Source organism: Osmia lignaria, chromosome 11, assembly GCF_051020975.1.
Source record: "Osmia lignaria lignaria isolate PbOS001 chromosome 11, iyOsmLign1, whole genome shotgun sequence".
NCBI classification, from domain to species: Eukaryota; Metazoa; Arthropoda; class Insecta; order Hymenoptera; family Megachilidae; genus Osmia; species Osmia lignaria.
The window spans coordinates 9,874,641-9,893,006 of NC_135042.1; the positions used below are offsets into that span (position 1 = coordinate 9,874,641).

Consider the following 18,366-nt stretch of genomic DNA (forward strand, 5'->3'; position numbering starts at 1 on the left):
ACGTAATGGATAAACGAATAGACGTGGCGGCAAAGAGGCAGAAAAGGGCCCCCCATAGCGGTTGCCCTAAAGAGAGAATTCCGCGTTCCGTTCTCTCCTTGCTCGCCCTGAGAAGATTTAGGCGGGCCCTTTCCCAGCTCTCGATTGGTCGGCCCTACTCCCTACCATACCGGTCCGTCGCGTTATAAAGCCCGATCTTCCCGCCACCTCGAACAGTTTGTACGACTTTTGCGGGCTGGTAGGACGTTGTTCTCGTTCGCTGCACGATCGGACTCGTGGCGAGACATCGCCCGATCAAGATCGTTGATACGCGAATTTATGCTTATTTTCCCGTGTCGTAATACAAGTTTCAGAATTACATCAGTTCCTGTGTCTGTCTCACCTCGTTTCGTGTAACGCATTCGCGTACAACGTCGTTGATATGTTTTGGGAAAATGTTGCGGATTCGTGCGAAGTGTGCCAGTGCACAAGGTATTAGTCGTTACATTTCCATCCTGTTAGTTTTTCCCCGCTTTTTGCAACTTCAGTGTTGTGCGTGCTACGCAGTACCCGCGTGATACATAATTAAACTAATGCTATTGTTGCATAGTTTAGCTACCTGTTTTTATACAAGGATCAGTTTTCTTGTTCTTCGTTAGTGTTGGTGATCGTAGTTTTGATTTTTCATAGAGTCGATCTGGAGGATTTCGAAATGAAAACGTAATAACGTTGTGATGGTGTAGAATTTTTGTAAATTTTTTGTAAATTTTTTATTAATGCACAATAGGTCGATGCGCATGCGCTAAATTTGGCGGGATCGCATTCTGCCCATGTGGCCCATGTGGCTCATCAAACCGTTTCGTCGGGTTTTTTCGTGCAAGAATATTCTCGTTTAATCAGACTATAACGCGTTTAATGGATCTATCGTGGCAAAACCTAAGCTAGTAATGTTCAAGAAATAGTTGACGATATTTTTAGAACGAGCAACGATACAATTCGTTGCCTCGTTCGTTTGCGATGTCGTTGCGCAGATAAACACTAAAAAAACAAGCTGTTTTTATAGCACTTACTGTGATAAACTTTAGGTGAAAATGTATTGCGTAGCATGCAATCTAACGACACAAGCGACGAAAGCTCACATTTTTCTTCAATCGATTGTATAAATCATAGATTGTACCGGTATTTTTATCGGATGTTTATCGAACGTGAAATTCCTTAAGGTTAGGTTATCCTCTTACGGTTGCACTTTGCGGCACGATTAATTTTCCTAACTTTACTCGTTTCTCTGTTTCACAGGCTCTTCAAAAATGCGTTCAAAATTAAAAATACACCCGAGAACACGGTGAAATCGAGACCAAGAGCACGTCGATTCCTCGGCATGGCTTCACGACGCATTCTCAGTCCGGAGCCAGTTTCGCCATCTATCGACAAAGAAAACAATAGTCCATGCAATGCCGCCAGCCCACAAAAGGTATGTTGTTTATATTTATTTTCATATTGTAATTTTTGTATTATTTAATTATATAAATTAGATTGTAATAGCGTAAAGTATCGTTCAGTTTTTGCGTCGGTGACACAGGGGATGGAAAAACTATTCGTACACCTGTTCTGTCGTTCGATGTTATTCGATGGTTCGCGTTTGAATGGTTTTCCGTTTTCCTTAAAAGATAAAAGATAAGAGAAAGAAATACAATGTTTTCGTTCGATTGGAATCTTTTGATGGATCTGGACATTGTACGAGGCTAATTTTCCATAATCGATCGTCCCCCTCGAGATACTTACGTATGTATATCTCACCGCGACACCAGACACCGGACACGGTCGTTGCGCCTCCGACCGGAAGTGTAGTCGAAGGTTGATAGTTGGGACGATCGGGAGGAGAAAACATGCACAACCTGATATGATATTTGATAAAACTGAAACAATTTTAACGACATTTGTATAATTGATTATTTTTGTTTAGTTCGCCGGTGCAAAGAAGATTCGTTATCCATTGGAAGACTGTGATCCAAACAGTCAAGACAGTGGATACGGGACTAGTTATCCGGAGAAGGAAGAAAAGCCGCGGCAGACGTTTCGATTCGTTGAACCATTGGCTGTCGCTCCTCGGCGGATGTCGATCGAATGCCGCAGCCCGATGAAATCGCCTGTACCATGTTCGCCACAGCGGACGCGAATCGCGCGATCTTCTTTATTCCGAAGCGTCTCCTCCGGTTACGAGAGCATGGACGACGGTTTCAACGATTTAATCGACGTCGAGACTCTGGACGACGCGACCCAACTGCCGAACGGGATTTCGACTCTTCTTTGCGGTGATATCGTCGGTAGTAGTACGATCACTGACACCGGCTTGACGAGCCTGCTCGATGACGCTTCACCGTTCAATGTCGGCTCGAGCAATCCAACCACCCCAGAGTTTGCTCGTACCGATTGCACCAAGAATTTCCGAAGATCCTTGTCGTTGCAAAACGATAGGCCGGAAGTTCGCAAACGACCATCCCTTTCGAAAGTACGCTCCTGTTTGTTTCGATCACCGAGCGGTAACTCGCCCACCGTAAATTCGCCTTTCGAAGATAACCGGTCAGCGATGTTCCGTCGTCGACGATTCGGCGGCGATTACAACGTTCTCAGCGATTACCGTCGGGAAAATACGAACAATGATTACGAGTCTCCGTCGTCGGTGAAAGCTTTCAAACGACCGGATCCACCGATCGACGAGAGCCCGACGTTAGCGAAAAGATCTCGGAGATCGAGCGGTTGTAACTTTTTCGATATTGTAAGAAACATGGACGCCGACGAAATGGTCGTGTCCAATTCAAGGCCAGTAATTCTGCAGAGAAGCGTTTCCATGACGGCGCCTTCGACCGTGACGGTAGCGGACATAGAGATGGGGATGGAAATGGAGATAACGAGAAATGGAGAAACGACCGATTCGGAGGAGCACGCGCACATTAAATCGGCTATTCATCGCAGCACCACCGATACCGATCTTACCGGAGACTTTAGTAAACCATGCGTTCTACCTTTGGCTACCGGTCATCACGATGATTTGAAATCGATTTCGACCAACACGTTAGCCGCCTTGATACGCGGAGAATTCAACGATCGAATCGGTTCATTCCAAATCGTTGATTGCCGTTATCCTTACGAGTACGATGCCGGTCATATCGATGGTGCTCTTAATTTGTACAGTAAAGATCTGATCGAGCGGATCTTGTTGGATCCTTTGACGAACACGCCGAAAATTCAGCCGGATTCGAACAAGAGAAATATTCTGGTATTCCACTGCGAATTCTCGTGGGAACGTGGACCGAATCTCTCGCGGTTTCTACGAAACTTGGATCGACAAAGGAACAAGGAACATTACCCTGCGTTGCATTATCCGGAAGTTTACCTCTTGCACGGTGGATACGAACAATTTTACAGAGAACAGAAGGGATTGTGCTCGCCGCAGGGTTACAGACCGATGAGACATCCCGATCACGAGGCCGATCTTCGACAATTTCGCAATAAAAGCAAAAGCTGGCAAGGTGAAAGATCGAGAATCACCGGTTCCGTCACTCGGTCCAATCTCAAACGTTTAGGTTTCTGAAACTGTTTGTCCGTTTCTCGTTGCTTGTATTCTTCTTCTTTCCTCTTATATACGATCGATGCTTGTCGATGCAGCTGACAATAAGTAAAACATGAGAAGGAGGGGAAGTTTGTAGGCCCGATAAAAATGTACTCGGAAAAGTGCAACTGTTGTTAGTAACGCTCGTATCTGTACTTTGTATGTAAATAGTAGATTAATTCGAGTACAAGAAATCGTAAAGCGTTTGCTTTCAGCGACGAATGACAACGAACAAACGAACGTAACGCGATGTCGCCACGAACATGATTGTTAGTACGTCCTTTTTTGTAATCACGGGTTATCAGTTTCGTAATGTGTGCACGTAACAGCTAGTAAGGCCTAATAGCAAGTTACGTTTTCGGGTTACGTGTCGTCAGACTTTTCTCCAGATCTCGGGACGTTGACGCGCAAATTATTCCGCTATTCTTTTTAGCGGCGTCCGCGTTTCGTGCTATTTCGTATCGCCAAAGTTTAGCATGTATCTCTACTCGCGTGCGTGTAAAAAATGATAAATACATATATATGTAGACATTATGTGTTAAGTAAGAAAAAGAACGCGAGGAAGTCATTTATAAAGAGATTAAAGCGTTTCCGAAAGTGCAAATTCCATGCGATGTATTTCTGTATATATTATATATATGTGTGTGTGTGTGTGTATGTATGAATGAGATAAAAGATGTACGATGTAGCGACATACGCATGTACATACACCCTACCGCGAAAGTATTCGTTCACCGTTTAAATGAGAATACCTTGATTAAAATTGGACCAAATGACTTCAGGTTTCTCGAGAAGCTATAGAAATTAATTTACTAAGATATGTGCCTTTATCGTTTTAAAAAATTACAATTTGTTGAAATCGTGAAAAAAAATAGTGAAGGGTAATTTTTCAACTTTTTTATGTGAGCCTATAATGAAAATTTAAAATATATCTTTGGTAGATTCAAATAAGTTATATTTATGCTGAAAATTTCATCGAGATCGGTCGATGGACTTAGAAGTTATAAGTAATTAAAAGTCGCAATTTTCGACAAATTTTAATTTTTTAAAACGACAAAGACACATATTTTAGTAAATTAATTTGTATAGCTTCTCGTGAAACCTGAAGTCATTTGATCCAATTTTAAACAAGGTATTCTGTTTTAAATAGTGGACGAATACTTTTGCGGCAGGGTGTATGTATACATATAATATATGACTCAAAATTATTATATGTCACACGTATCTCTAATTTGTAATAAATCGTTCCCTAAAGTTGAAATAGATTGAAATATCCTCTCTTCACAATCCTCTTCTCGTTTGATAGGTTTGCAAACAAGTCGTATTTGTTTAAATAATGTAGTCACTGTTTAGTGACTCGAGATCCATCAAGATTAGATAAAAAAAAGAAGCCTCAAATTTCTCGTTTAGCAACAATGTTGCACATCTCCAAATTACGGATTTCTTATTCAGCATCAATGATTCCATTCCGCAAATCGCGGTTTTTTTAAATAATTCACACTTATTCAAACGGAATCAAAATATTATCTTTTCAGTTTTCAGTGCGAGGTGTGGTAAAACAGGCACTATCATCTAGGGTTATCTGGGACCTTCGAAAACTTTGATTGCAATTGTTCAGTACGCGTTGTTCGGTAATTATCGGTAGATGGCGAACATCTCGTATATAAAGCAACGTGTAGCGCCATTGATACACGCAATATTTGCAAAACGAACGTACGACTAAAAAGTAGGGCAGAGAGGAATCAAAGGTGAAATATCAGCTCGTCGTAAGAGTACCGGGTTCAAAGTCAGTTTTATTCCAAGTATATTTAGTGTTGTGATTAGGGATCTATAAGTGTTGGGACATGTCACTGCTTTTCTTAACTAAACGTAATACTCGTTGAATCAGTGATAATACATCCCATGTATCCTCTTCTTCAAAAGAGCCGGCATACGAGTTTGTTCTTTTGTCTTTTTGAATTTCCTGCTATTCTTTTGCTATTTCTAGTGACATAATAGTAATCCCGACAAACTGTCGAAGGTTATACGAATACAATCGTTTGACGTTGATCAATAAAGTTAATTGCGTCGGTTGTTTTCCATATCCCTGTTCAAAGTTTTGATCGGTCGCAAGAGAGGTTAAGTTTCATGAATTAATTGTATCTGCATTTTTAGCAACTTCGATTGGAAGGAAACCGTTGGTGGAACTTGGAAGTCGTCTGTTGTCAAGTATGGCTCAAGCATTGCAAACTAACGGCGTTGTGCCCGATGTTGTCGATAAGGTCCCGGAATCTGTATTGAGCGTCACTTATTCGGGTAACATTTCCGTCGAAATTGGCAAGGTATTGACTCCGACCAAGGTGAAGGATCCACCTACCGTTACATGGAACGGAGATCCAAATACTTTTTACACCCTTTGCCTGACTGGTACGTATTTATTTGAGCGAATAGTTTCGCTCCGATATCGCTAACGATTGGCTGTTCGTTTAAACAGATCCCGATGCACCAAGTCGAAAGGAGCCAACTTTCCGCGAATGGCATCATTGGCTGGTAGGAAACATTCCCGGCTCGGACGTGTCCAAAGGAGAAGTCCTGTCCGCGTACATCGGTTCGGGACCGCCAGAAGGCACCGGATTGCATCGTTACGTTTTCCTGTTGTACAAACAACCTGGAAAGTTGACGTTCGACGAGCCCCGTCTAACTAACCGGAGCGCTGACAAACGAGGAAATTTCTCCATAAGAAAGTTTGCCAAGAAATATAAGCTGGGTGATCCTATCGCCGGAAACATGTACCAGGCAGAATTCGACGACTACGTTCCGATTCTTTACAAACAACTGGGCGCTTAAAATACTATACTATGGATAGAGCTGATAAGCATAGATATTTGTAAACTGAAACAATTTTTAATTAAACCTTATACGAAGCACCTACTTACGCGTGGAAGATTTTTTTTCTTCGTGTCATTGTTACTTAACATGCCTCTAATGTAACGTTTACGCTTACATTGTCATCGCCGAACCGCGATGACAGACGTTTTGTAGTATGGGAGTACCGCGAAAAGGGGAGAGTAAAAAATTATCTTGCTATCTATCGTTTAGACACGACATAGTTGCAGCGAAATCGGAGATCGGCGAGTAAAAATGTGTGGTTGAACGAGAATTTGCGAGAAAGTTGTTTGTCGATGGCTGTTTTATAGCTGCATCCTTTGACCATTTACTTTGTTTTAACAGTTGCCGTATGGCAAATGGAAAACTTGGGAAGTATCGAGTCGAATAGTGGGGAAGAGACGCGAATGCTTAAACGTCGGACAGAGAGAAAAAGTAGAACGCAAAGCGAGAATCCTTGACGTGTTATAGGTTGAGTGGGGATTGTCGATCGAATAAAACGTTTCTCTCCAGCCGTATGGATTCGAGTTTGTCGATACCGAGCAACGGATACGTTTACCATAAAGTACACGCCAACATGAGGTACTCTGTGCTAATAGGTTCGTGTATACTCGATGGTCGACTATTTGGTTTCGCGTTTGCAACATTTGTCACTAATTCCACGTTAAATTGCAGGAATTCTCAGCTGCTGCGTTTGCTTGGCCACAGGAGCTGCGGATACTCGAACGGAATTCGAAAAAGCAAAGATTGTGCCGGACATCATAGACGCGTCGCCTACTGAGAAGATCGAGGTGCGAATGTTTGAAAGAGGAACAGAGAGATCGTGTATGTATGCGAGAAAGAAAGAGAGAGTGCTTGTGTGAAAATACAGCTATTTACCATATATGTACGTTGATCGTTTTAAAAGGTAATTTTTGAAAGTTAGGTAAAGTATGGAGAGAAATCGGTCGAGTTTGGTAACGAGTTTACACCGACGGAGACGCAAAAGATTCCTGAGATCCATTACAAACACGAAGGGGGTGTGCTTTACACGCTGGTGATGACAGGTAAGCTTTTCGTCGGGACAGTAAATTGCTGTTTAAAATTTTGATTCGGTCCCTCGTTGCGTGCGCATCGGCCAGATTGTCGTTCGATCGCGAGGCAAGGAGAAAAAGAATGCGACCTTACGTTACCTTATCCTCCTCCTTGAGCCGTCGTCTATACTTTCACCGAGCCGACCCGAGGAAACTCGTTTTCTCGGTGTACGTGGCCGCGTTTGCGACGCGACGAGACGAGCCGAGACGATTCAATGGTTGCTGCGTTGATCATTTATGTGATTGCACACAGATCCTGACGTGCCGATGAGAAAGGGATACAATCGTGAATTCCGGCACTGGCTGGTTGGAAACATCCCGGAGGAGAACATCGCGAAAGGAGAGGTACTGGCAGAGTACGTTGGACCGGCGCCACCTAAAGGTAGCGGAAAACACCGGTACGTGTTTTTGGTTTACAAGCAAAATCAAGGATCAATCACCTTCGACGAGAGAAGATTGAGCAACAGGTATACGCTCGTTTCGAACGTGTTCATTAGACTAAAGATCGCGAAATAACAACTAAGTTGGCAATTTGCAGAGACGGTCCACAGCGAAGAAGATTTTCCATTAAAAAGTTTGCGGAGAAGTACGATCTGGAGGGTCCGATAGCTGGAAACTATCTGATGGCCGAATACGACGATAACGTGCCGGCGTACTCGAAGCTTTTGGGATTTTAAACGTTGAGAGGAAAAGGGTATCGAGTCGGTGACACGGTTGCTGCACTCGTCCGACGAGTTACGAACAAATAAAACAAATAAAAAGGTTTAAAAGATCGACGAATAAAAGAAAATCGGTCGATTCGTTTATTTTCGTTGATGTCTGTTACAAATATAAAACGGGTAGCGTTTAGGCTACGTAGAATTCGCGATAGACTGGCTCGGTGGTTAGGTTTATTTCGGTCGCGCGCGAATCCGGATCGCGTGACATACGTTGGGCCGCGAGCGATCCTCGGCTCGAAGAAAGCCGTCGTAAAATTGTTCCTTGCAACGCATCCGATGCGATGACTAGAGTAGGACAAGTGTGCTCCGATCCACTGAAACGTGTGGCGAGGCTAAGTAGAGGCGGTGGGCAATAAACGGCGCTATCGATCGCTCCCGATTCCGATCGAGTCTCCGTTTCAAGGTAGCATGAGATCCGGGTAAACGGTGATGTTCCAACAAAGTCGATGATCTCGTACGTCGCCCCATCCACCGTTGCCCTTTCGGAGCTTCGTCTTTTTCGCGGTACCAGCCACGGTAAGCGTCAGTTGAGTAGGAAACAGATGATCTCGGGCAGCTTTTAGAACGTTCTGAACCTTTGCTATGACGGCGGTCGATTCGCAGTTGGTCTTCTTGTGATGGACTCCGCTGTTTAAACAGGCATAGAGGGAGTAAGATAACGAAGGGGAAAAGTAAAGGGCTAAAAAGTGGAGAAAGCTTACCATTCGCCTATGTGAAAAACCCTTGGCGCTCTCATCATCATCGTGACCAAACCGGACTCGGTGCGGGGCACGATCCCGGCTCCTTTGCTCGCGGGCAGACAGGTTTGCGCGATGTGTTGAAGACTCCAGTCCCAATTGTAATCGTCGTAGGAGCAAAATTGGGCCGCGCATTTTCTCAGTTTGTTCCACGTGACTCGATTAAACGCCATTCCCATGTTGTGTTTGCTCGAGATCCAGGGGATCACCTCGGCCTGTTGGGATAAACGTTGAAGAAAATTTTTAAAATTGCGCTTGAAAACGATCTAAACGAGAGGAAGAAAATAAGAGAAAGAAAAAAGAGAGCTAAGGAAACGTGAAGGGTCGCGGAGCGATCGCGAACGCGTATCGAGTGAGTCTGTCTGGTGTGTCGGAAGATGCGATGGAGAATGTTTGAAAATGTTGAAATGGCGCGTGCGAATGCAGCAAAAAATACGATGTCGTGTAGATGGATTGGAGCAGCAGGCACGCGAAACGAAGGGGGTTCTGGTGGCGCGTATCGTGTCGTTATGTGTCGGATCGTATCGGATCGTATCGTGTCGTCGAAAGCCATAATGGGCAACCTTTTGATAATGATTGTAGAGATCGGGTAGGAGCTGGAAAGCCCATGCGGGAGCAGATTGTCCCGTGTGCGCGTTCCGATTGACGACGGTTAAGAGAAGAGCACCGTTTCCGGTCACGCTCGTGTTGCCGTTGTTGCTGCCGCCGGTGGGGACGCCGTTGCTAGGAAATGCCTTGATACCGCCGTTGTCCTCGGTTTTCGTCGACTGCTGTCCCGTCGACGCTTCCCGCCTCTTTAATCCACGCAGGAACTCCTTTTGCAGAGCGCTGTTGACGCCAAGGAACTAACGGACGGGGCGTGCGTGAAACATCGACACACAGATATTCACTATGACATGGTGCTGTTGTTCGATAGGGATTCCACCTATCGTACCAACGATTCGTACGTGCTCGCGTTTACGATCCATTATCGGGGATTAACGAGACTCGACTACCGTTTCACACCCCTTTTGCCTGTCCTCTTTCTCGTTCCTTTTCAACGTTCCGCGTTTTTCAGAGCGAGAAAGAATGAGGGAGAAAGAGATAAGAGATTGACAGAATGAGAGACAGAGAGAGAGAGAGAGAGAGAGAGATAGAAAGAATGGATTTGACGAGTTAACGAAAGCGTCGCGACGCGACAATTGAATTCGAAAGCGACGAAGCGAGCCAGAACAACGCGACGAGGATATACCGAGGATGGTTCTCCTCGTTGGTTAACGACGATTTCGATGATTCGACGAAGAAGGGAGAAAATAGAAGGCGGATAAGGAGAAGACGAAATCGAATCGTAACGAATCAACGAGCAATCGGACTCGCGCGCGCCAGCAAACTGAATCAATTCGTGATGTTCTCACCTTTCGACTAAAGTCGGCAAAGTAATTGTAAGTCTTGAGATAGGTGCCCAATGATAGGACGTTGCATCTCTCGCAGCTGTGCTTACAGGTGCGTTCCATCAGTCTCAAAACGTGTAGAAAGTCTTCAGCGACGTAATGATCCTCCTCGAGGAAAAGCACCATGCCGGTGTGATTTCGAGTGACGGTCAGTTGATCGAACACACGGTTCGCCTTCCACCACCAGTGATGCTTGGTCTGCGTGAACTTGGCCTCTCTGTAGTGACCGTAGAGGTCCGGGTGTTTGGCATTGATGCAGCCGAGACTCAACGCCCTACAGGGTGATGCGCGAACGGCCACATGCACCCCGGGAAACAAAACGACCGTCGACAAAAGTGGTAAGAAAGCAGAGAAGTGTTTACGAAGAAGAAGAGGAGGAGGAGGAATAAAGAAGAAAAAGCGGCACGAGCGAACTCGGAAGAGAGTTACTCACTGTTCTTTGCGTATGTTTCGGGGACAATCGTTCGGATCCTCGCCGGGGAAGCTTCGAGGATGAGTTTGTATGCTGTGAGGATAAAAGATTTGCATGACACGGCAAAAGTCGACGCTCTGCACGAGATAGTTGATGTCCGGATGCCAGACGTCGTGGCTGAAGACGAGCAGGGTCTGCTCGATGCCCTTGGCTTGAGCCAACGAGACGATCAGGTGTCTGAGGTAGGTGAGTCTCGTGTGCACCTGGATCACTATCACGGGAGCGTCGTTCGCCAACGGGCCGAACGACTCCTCGTTGTACACCCTTTGCTCGGCGTTCGCTTTCTCTATGTTCCGACGAATCTCCGCTATCTCGAGCTCGCTCAGCGTTTCCGCGCTCGCGTTCGCCAACGTCGACGAGCCGTTTCGACGTTCTTTTAGAAACCTGTGAAAAATCATTGGAATCCTTTTCTCTGTCTCTGTCTCTATCTCTATCTCTCTTTCTCTCCAGCCGGTTGAGACGATCTCTTTATCTAATCGCATTTAATTGTAAGTACACATCTATACCTAATACCGTGAAACGCTTACCTGTGCAGTTCTTGGGGCACGAGAGCGAACAACGTCTCGTTGGAGGAGGCTTGGCCCGCGGAATCTCGACCGGTCAGGCTGATAACGTGAAGCTGAAGCCAAAGGAACGTTGCCAGGAAGACGAAAACGAGCATCCTCAGGAAAGTTCCACGCACAGATCTGATCGTTCCCAAAAACGACGATCCTGGAAGAACGGTTGAAACGTTGAGATCAACGTTGATCCGACGGATCGATAAACAACTTTGTTCTCTCACCTCTCATGCTGGCATTCTTAAGCGGCCGTTCCGAAACAGAATGGACGCCCTGTCCAGCCTCCCTTGTTTCTCTTTCACCGGTTTGCCCGGCAGAAAGCTGTCGTGTACGATATGCTGTGCTCGAAGAAGCTGCTGTTTGAAAATCTGTTGGTAGCGCATCGTTCGCGGCCACGTTTAGCGAGCTGCTTGCAGACGGCCGTCTCTTATCTTGAATCGAAGAAAACGCGTGACGGGTGGTCCCTCATTTCGATGAAATCTAGAAAAATGGAATATAATGAACGGTTGATCAGGTTGATGAAAACCATGAAACTGATCGCATTTGTTTTCGCAGGCGTAGGAGAATCGAACGAAGTGTCTCGAGTATCGTATCGTATCGTTTCGTCTGGTCTGGTCTCGCTTCGTATCGGGGGCGTAAACGATCGGCATGCGAGTAGCGGTCGCGTTATCGCCCGGTATTTAATTTCCAACGTTAATCAAACGAATGGAACGAGTTAACTCGAGAGCCGGGGCCCTTTTCTTTTCTTCTTTCGTTTTTGTCGCGTCGCCGGCGCGCCACGCGGACGCATGCAAATTACCGCGTCGAAGACAACGCGTATCCGTATCCGTCTCCGGGGAAACTGTTCGGAACCGTTTTCCTTCTTATTTTTTCCTCTTTTCATCGTGGCTTGCACGGAAGACGATGCTTCGTATTTATTTTTAGTACGGCACGCGGACTTGTCGAAAAGCCGGAAGAGGGGAGAGTAAAGGAAGAATTATAGGGGAAAGATGAGGCAGAGGAGGAGAAAATGAAGCAGAAGAGGAGGAACGGAACGCGAGTTGGTCGCGTTGTCGGTGTACGATGCCAGTCGAAAACGTACGAAAGCGTCGATGAAACATTTGCGTACGCGAGCAACCTTGATCGTTATTTATCACCGTTCAACATCGACGCTAGACTAATTTTGTTCCGTTTTTCTCGATGGATCAGCCCGATTAAACTACAAACCTTTATCAATGACCTTTTTCCGTACGTTCCTTCAGTTTTTCTTCCAGCTTTTGATTTGGAGCGATGCACAAGCGATACGGTAACAGACTGCACCTGTTATCTTTAATCGATCGATTAATCAACGTGTCTACTGACGTTACGATAACCCATGACTCGTCGTTTCTCGAGATGTTTCGCAACGGACGATTTCGTATCGGGAACGTCCCGCCACTTGGATGATCGGCGAAGCGCGGGGACACGAGACACGAAACAGAAGGCAAAAGGCTGTTGTCGGAAACGAAATCGGCCCACTGTATAGCTGGTTGCGCGATGATCAAGTGTCGAGAACGCGAGGGAGGCGGAGAACAGAGAGGCGGTAAAACGCGTGGAATATGTAACGAATGAATTACAGTGGGAAAGGACGGAAACGGTTGAAGCGATATCGGCTGCGACGAAGCGCGAAACGCGAATCGAAGAAGGGATTTAACGGAAGAGCGGCGTCGAGTAGGAGGACGCCGCCGCGGTTTGGGCGGCCGCCGGCAAGGTCTCTAGGGATCGCGAGTGGTTTGTCCGCAGATGAGCATCGAGTGGCTCGATATCCCATTTTGCTTAGCCGCTGTTCGATGTAGGTCAGCTGACTTGGCTGGTTGACGCGAAACAATGCGGATATCCGTGAGCAAGCTAACCGCGATATCCTCTGCTTGCGAAGCACACCGGGTACCGAAGAGGACTACTCGAACAGAGAAGGAGCTCGAGCAACGCTAAAACACTTTAACAATCCCGTTTCCCTTCCACCCCTCGTCTTCTCTTTCGACCGAGTCTTTGTCTATGCCAAAGTTTATGTTCGAAATTCGCTCGGTCGGCGAAAAGGCGTCGGAAGGAAGTCGAAGATTGCGCACTTAGCAACCTCGGCGTTTCTTTGGTCACTGATTCGATCGGGAAATAGTGATCGCGAATCGCGAGCGTTTTGGAGTTTAAGAGCGCGGAACGATGCGGCCCGGCGCGGTGCGTCGCTAACGAACGTTCTCATAGCGCGTTACGTATCGTGTGACGGCTAATTCGCTTGACGCGCAAATGCAAACGAATGAATGCGAGCCGACTCGGTCACGCGTCGATTTCAAGGTAAACCGGAAAATTCTGCTGCTCGCGTCGACTCGCGGTTTCCTACCCGCGGCCGCGATTCTCTGTTGCGAGGTGGCAAAGTCGCGAGGTCGCGAGATAGCTTTGGAAAGGGAAATCAGGAAACGGAGTAATCCCGAAAACAATTGCGGTCACCGAGCCGCGCCGCGTCGCGTCGCTACGTGGAACCCAACCGCTTGATTAACTGTTAAACGTAAACGCGATAATAGGCGATCGGAGTAGCAACGCTATATACGGAAATAGAAATAGGCAATAGAATCGCATGACTTACGTAGATACGTGGCAACTTATGCGCAAAAAGAGAAGGAAAGAGAAGGAAGAGTGGAGGGTGGGATGGTAGGATATCGATCGGTCTCGTAGGTCCGGGACGAGAGAACCCGACCTCGAGCAAAAGGGTAGTTTTCGCCGTTGGCGAGCTTGCTCGCCGATTGCAAATCGGGGTTGCTCGTTTTAATTATTCTACTTACGTAGGTCCACCGTCGTAGCGCGTATGGTCCCGACGGTATCTCGACGAGACGATTCGTCGAGCGATCACGTGTCGACGAACGGGTCGAGGTAGATCGGGAGAAATGCGGACCGGACGAAGCGGCGAACCATCGCGATCGTCCGCGGAATTTTCTTCCGTCGCTGGCGGCTTCTTTCTTTTTCTCTTTCTCTTCTTTTCTCACCTCGGTCACCGTACGCGCGACTTTCCGTCGAAACTGCGCTCTTGCGTTCCTATGGAATCGCGGTATACCCTACTGCGACCTCACCCACCCCCGCTGCTGGCTCTACTCACCCCACGACCCCTGACGCTGCTTCACGGGGCTGAGTTTTCCAGCTGCACGATCGATCTTACTTTACCGCCATCCCTCGGAACCCGCCGCGTCGCCGTCCCGACGTCGACGTCGGCGTCGATAAAGAGCGTTTCTCCTAGGATAACCTGTTCGCCGCAGCTTTTCCGCGTCTTGTTCGGTTTTCCATCGAGCGAACCCCTTCGTCACCTCCTATCACGCCTCCACTAGATGGGACGACCCGTTCGCATCCCCGCATTTTCCCACGCGCGCCCCTTGGGTCTCCTTTTCACTCCCCATACCGATACGCTTCGGTCTCGTGCGATGCTAAAAAAAACTCGCGTGTTTGCAGCGCGATCAAATATTCTTCGTCGGAAAAGTTTTCTTTCGTATTCTGTACCGAAGCCGATAATGATAGGTGTTTCAGGTCCACCTGTCGTGTTCCTGCAGATTTCCAATCACCGTTCGTATTCCCACGCCTCCCCTATTCCCTACCGTCTTGCAGAGACCGAAAAACTAGTCGATCCGGGAGTAACGGAGCAAAGATGAAACGCGAAGTGGCGACCAAGTTCGACCGGTTGATCGGTTTGAACTTGTCACTGCTGAAATTTATCGGAGTGATTTCGCGTGAGCAACGGCCGCTGGAAAGAAAGGCGTTGGCGTGCCTAGCGTTTCTCTGCATGACCGTTTACAGCATTTCTTATTTGTACATGTTCTGGAAAATCAGCATCGTCCAAACCTTCTCGCTGGTTTTGTCGTTCGTAGGGGGTCAAGCAAGGTTCACGATCTTGTTGCTGTTTCGCGGCAGCTGTCAGCAAATGTTGAACCAGTGCGAGCTGTTCTGGTCGGGGTTGAATTCAAAGGAAAAGCTAATCGTCGAAAAATACGTGAAAAAATCGAATCGATTGACCACCTTCTTCTTGTTCACTTGCCTATTTACCATTTTCCTTTTCGTGTTGGTCTCTTTGTTCGTGTCCACGCCGTCGGACGACTCGAAAGGGATGGATCGCGACGGGGTAAACGTCAGCGACGTTACTCTCGACGTCGACGGTGAAAACGGGCGACGTTTGCCGTACGAATTTTTCCTAGAGATTCGTGAAACGCCGTGGTTCGAGATCGCGTACGTTTTTCAGATTCTCGCGATTATCAGTGTCGGCGTGACGTCCGTCGGGGTAGACACGACCGCTCCCTTGTTCGCGTTGATCGCTTGCGGACATTTTGAAGTGATCCGATCGAGGATCGAAAACTTGTTCCCTGCTCGTCGATCGTGCTCCTCCTCGTCCTCCTCTTCGGGGGCGGACGATCTTCGGATTTGTTTGATTTATCATCGAACTTTGCTCGAGTGAGTGCCGTTCGACTCTTCTCGATTCGACACGTCTCATTTTCCATTCCGTTTTTCCAACAGATTTTGCAAGGAAATCGAACGTCGCGCGCACATAATATTTTTGATTCAACTGGTCCTCAGCACCTACAACATTTCTCTGGTGGGCTTCAAGTTGGTCGGGGTAAATAAAACGCATCTGTTTCTCGATCAACGATTCTAACTCGATCTATTTCGACAGGACGACCCCGACAAGTTCAAGTACTTTACGCCGCTGTTGATCTCCTTGATGCAGTTGTTCCTGTGTAGCTGGCCCGCGGATCTTCTTCTCGCGAAGGTAATTTCTAGTCGAGCCTGATTTTCAAGTCTCTTCAGCTTTATCTCGTTTCTGTTTTTAGAGCGAAGCGATCGGTGGTGCTGCCTTCTCCTCGCCTTGGTATCGATACCCCGTTCCCTTACAGATGCCGATTTCCATGCTGTTGATCAGAGCTCAGAAACCCGCTCGTCTGACCGCTGGAAAATTCGTGGTGCTTTCGTTGGAAACGTTTGGCTCGGTATCTCTTCTTTCCTCTACCATATCTTATGCCTTTTCTATCACATCTGCATATTTAGTTTCTGTTTCAGATGATATCGACCTCGGTTTCGTTCTTCACCGTCGTGAAGAGCATGAATTAGTTTGGCCATTCACCAGATTGTAACGCACCTTCCTTAACGTTTGTTTTAACAAAGAGTAACTTACGATTCAATAGAATTGATCTGCTATTTATCTATTTATTTATTTAACGGGCGGGTACCCTTTACATAAGAGAAGATGAACACAAGGCCTCCAACGCGCAAATAAGAGATTTTTTATTTTTGTATTCGAATCGATCAGTTCGGAAAGATGGTATTCGTGCGGAGAATGCAGTGTCAGAGGTTGAAAACGTTTTCGATGTTCTCTTCGTTTCATTCGTCGCTTGGCGAGACGAATTTTTCGCGAGGGAACGCGCGCGCTTCGAATATTAGCCGAAAGAAGGAAAACCACGTTCTCGTTTCTCGACGACGACGAGGACGAAAAGGACGAGGGTCTCGCGAGATTCTTCACTCGTCGCGAAACCGTTTAGTTTGTTCGTTATCGTCGAGAAACTGCGATTGGCCTCTCTATCGGCGATCACGTCTGTCTACCGATTGAACGATGAAATATCGTAGACGAAATTATTGTAAAAAAAGAAAAACGAGGAAGCAGAGGAGAAAGGGATTTCCTGATCTGGATAAAGGAGGCAAAGTGCAACGGGATCGCGATAGAGGGGACGTGCGAATGGAGGTCGATCCAACGTTTCTTTTATTCTTTGGCAATTACGAGTAAAGTGGATTTTTCTGTAATCCCGCGATATCTCGTCACGAGATTTCTCCTTCTCCACGACGTTGTCGACGATTTCGCCTTTTCGCGGCACCGACTTACCGAGGAAACGCAACGCGAAAACGGGAAAATGGGGAAAACGGAGAGTAAAAGGCTAGAAGAAGGACCGAGGGGAGCACCGGTGGAGCAAAGAGCAGAGATGCCGGCGAGTGGGTGATACTACTCCGGAGGCAATCTTCGCCGGTAGCGGCGGCGTACCGCGATCCGTTCCTTCTCGAATTAATTACACAGGAGATGGGTGTACCGAGATAGAGGAGCGTCTGTCGTAGACAGGCCTTCTATCCCGTTCCAGCCTATTGTTGGATATCTTTGCCTGTTCTCCTCGTTTCTGCATCGACCGATACGGAATCTCGAAGCCGTATCGAAATCGTTCGACGAGCGGTTACGCTTTCGAACAAGGACGAACGCGTTGCTTTAGCAACAAGTTGCAGCTCGCGTCCGTCTTCTCTGGAGTTTCCTAAAATCAACAAGTGAATTCGCTTCCTGCCTGGAATTTCTATATCGCTTTCTACTTTGGCTCCACAGGTGGTAACGGGAGATAGAATTCGCGCGATCCAACCAGGCTGTAATCGGCGTCGTCCGTCGCGCTCCACCGAGACCGATCGTCGTTCGTTTGCCTCGTCTCGCGTCGCGTCGCGAGTTCTCCTTTCGCACCAAGCCCGTCCTTCGACTCCTGTCCGTCGATCGATCGCCTTTCCTCGCCACTTACGCGACCAATAGCTGGAAAAAGCCTGGAACGATGGAAGCGACGGCGACTCGGTTTCTGGTACGTGATAAAAGCCGGTTTAATAAAGAGCCGCCTCTGGTACGCGCATCGAGAATTCCTCGAAGGGTTTGCGTTCCTTTCGACCTCGAATCGCATTCCCACCGTACACCCCCTTAATCTTAATCTTGATCTTAATAGCATCCCCCCTTCGACCGTCCCCTCTTTCACTTTGCCGCATTCTTCGCCGGCATCCTCTGTCCTCCAAACGATCCTACATCCTTTTCGTACGCATACGCGTTCGCTTTCGCACGTTCGCTCGATTCGCTGACTCACGGAAAATTTGTAGAAATTTTCTAGAAACGCTTGGAAATTGCAAAGATAACAGTCGCGAGGACGGAAA

At 47.1% G+C, this 18,366-nt stretch overlaps 5 protein-coding genes across 12 annotated transcripts; 4 read left to right on the forward strand and 1 right to left on the reverse strand.

Moving 5' to 3' along the window:
- Positions 1-61: 61 nt before the first annotated feature.
- LOC143305204 (uncharacterized) lies at positions 62-4,858 on the forward strand. 2 transcript variants are annotated; one of them, XM_034323821.2, is made up of 3 exons: positions 62-471; positions 1,276-1,450; positions 1,943-4,857. In XM_034323821.2, the coding sequence occupies exons 1-3, from the start codon at positions 422-424 to the stop codon at positions 3,569-3,571; spliced, it is 1,854 nt and encodes a 617-aa protein (XP_034179712.2). In that variant the 5' UTR covers positions 62-421; the 3' UTR covers positions 3,572-4,857. The 2 variants fall into 2 exon arrangements, with proteins under 2 accessions (XP_034179712.2, XP_034179713.2); XM_034323822.2 differs by lacking the exon at positions 62-471 and adding an exon at positions 748-1,199 and having other exon boundaries at positions 1,943-4,858.
- Positions 4,859-5,176: 318 nt separating this feature from the next.
- On the forward strand, positions 5,177-6,499 carry LOC117604094 (protein D2). 4 transcript variants are annotated; one of them, XM_034323826.2, is made up of 3 exons: positions 5,177-5,337; positions 5,744-5,995; positions 6,063-6,499. In XM_034323826.2, the coding sequence occupies exons 2-3, from the start codon at positions 5,800-5,802 to the stop codon at positions 6,413-6,415; spliced, it is 549 nt and encodes a 182-aa protein (XP_034179717.1). In that variant the 5' UTR covers positions 5,177-5,337; positions 5,744-5,799; the 3' UTR covers positions 6,416-6,499. The 4 variants fall into 4 exon arrangements, with proteins under 4 accessions (XP_034179717.1, XP_034179716.1, XP_034179715.1 ...); XM_034323825.2 differs by having other exon boundaries at positions 5,229-5,375; XM_034323824.2 differs by having other exon boundaries at positions 5,271-5,458.
- Positions 6,500-6,704: 205 nt separating this feature from the next.
- LOC117604100 (protein D1) lies at positions 6,705-11,867 on the forward strand. The gene is made up of 5 exons (XM_034323844.2): positions 6,705-7,053; positions 7,130-7,245; positions 7,380-7,500; positions 7,781-7,994; positions 8,066-11,867. Exons 1-5 carry the CDS (start codon positions 6,972-6,974, stop codon positions 8,202-8,204), a joined length of 672 nt encoding a protein of 223 aa, XP_034179735.2. The 5' UTR covers positions 6,705-6,971; the 3' UTR covers positions 8,205-11,867.
- Positions 8,287-11,801, reverse strand: Mgat2 (alpha-1,6-mannosyl-glycoprotein 2-beta-N-acetylglucosaminyltransferase). 2 transcript variants are annotated; one of them, XM_034323833.2, is made up of 7 exons: positions 11,667-11,801; positions 11,413-11,596; positions 10,847-11,269; positions 10,378-10,687; positions 9,547-9,828; positions 8,948-9,198; positions 8,287-8,873 (listed from the first exon to the last, which is right to left on the reverse strand). In XM_034323833.2, the coding sequence occupies exons 1-7, from the start codon at positions 11,671-11,673 to the stop codon at positions 8,645-8,647; spliced, it is 1,686 nt and encodes a 561-aa protein (XP_034179724.2). In that variant the 5' UTR covers positions 11,674-11,801; the 3' UTR covers positions 8,287-8,644. The 2 variants fall into 2 exon arrangements, with proteins under 2 accessions (XP_034179724.2, XP_034179726.1); XM_034323835.2 differs by lacking the exon at positions 9,547-9,828.
- Positions 11,868-14,640: 2,773 nt separating the features above from the next.
- On the forward strand, positions 14,641-18,263 carry LOC117604098 (odorant receptor 13a). Of its 3 annotated transcripts, XM_076690998.1 has the most exons (5): positions 14,641-15,882; positions 15,946-16,045; positions 16,103-16,198; positions 16,260-16,415; positions 16,486-18,263. In XM_076690998.1, exons 1-5 carry the CDS (start codon positions 15,086-15,088, stop codon positions 16,534-16,536), a joined length of 1,200 nt encoding a protein of 399 aa, XP_076547113.1. In that variant the 5' UTR covers positions 14,641-15,085; the 3' UTR covers positions 16,537-18,263. The 3 variants fall into 3 exon arrangements, with proteins under 3 accessions (XP_076547113.1, XP_034179731.2, XP_034179730.2); XM_034323840.2 differs by having other exon boundaries at positions 16,260-18,263; XM_034323839.2 differs by having other exon boundaries at positions 15,946-16,024; positions 16,260-18,263.
- Positions 18,264-18,366: the final 103 nt, after the last annotated feature.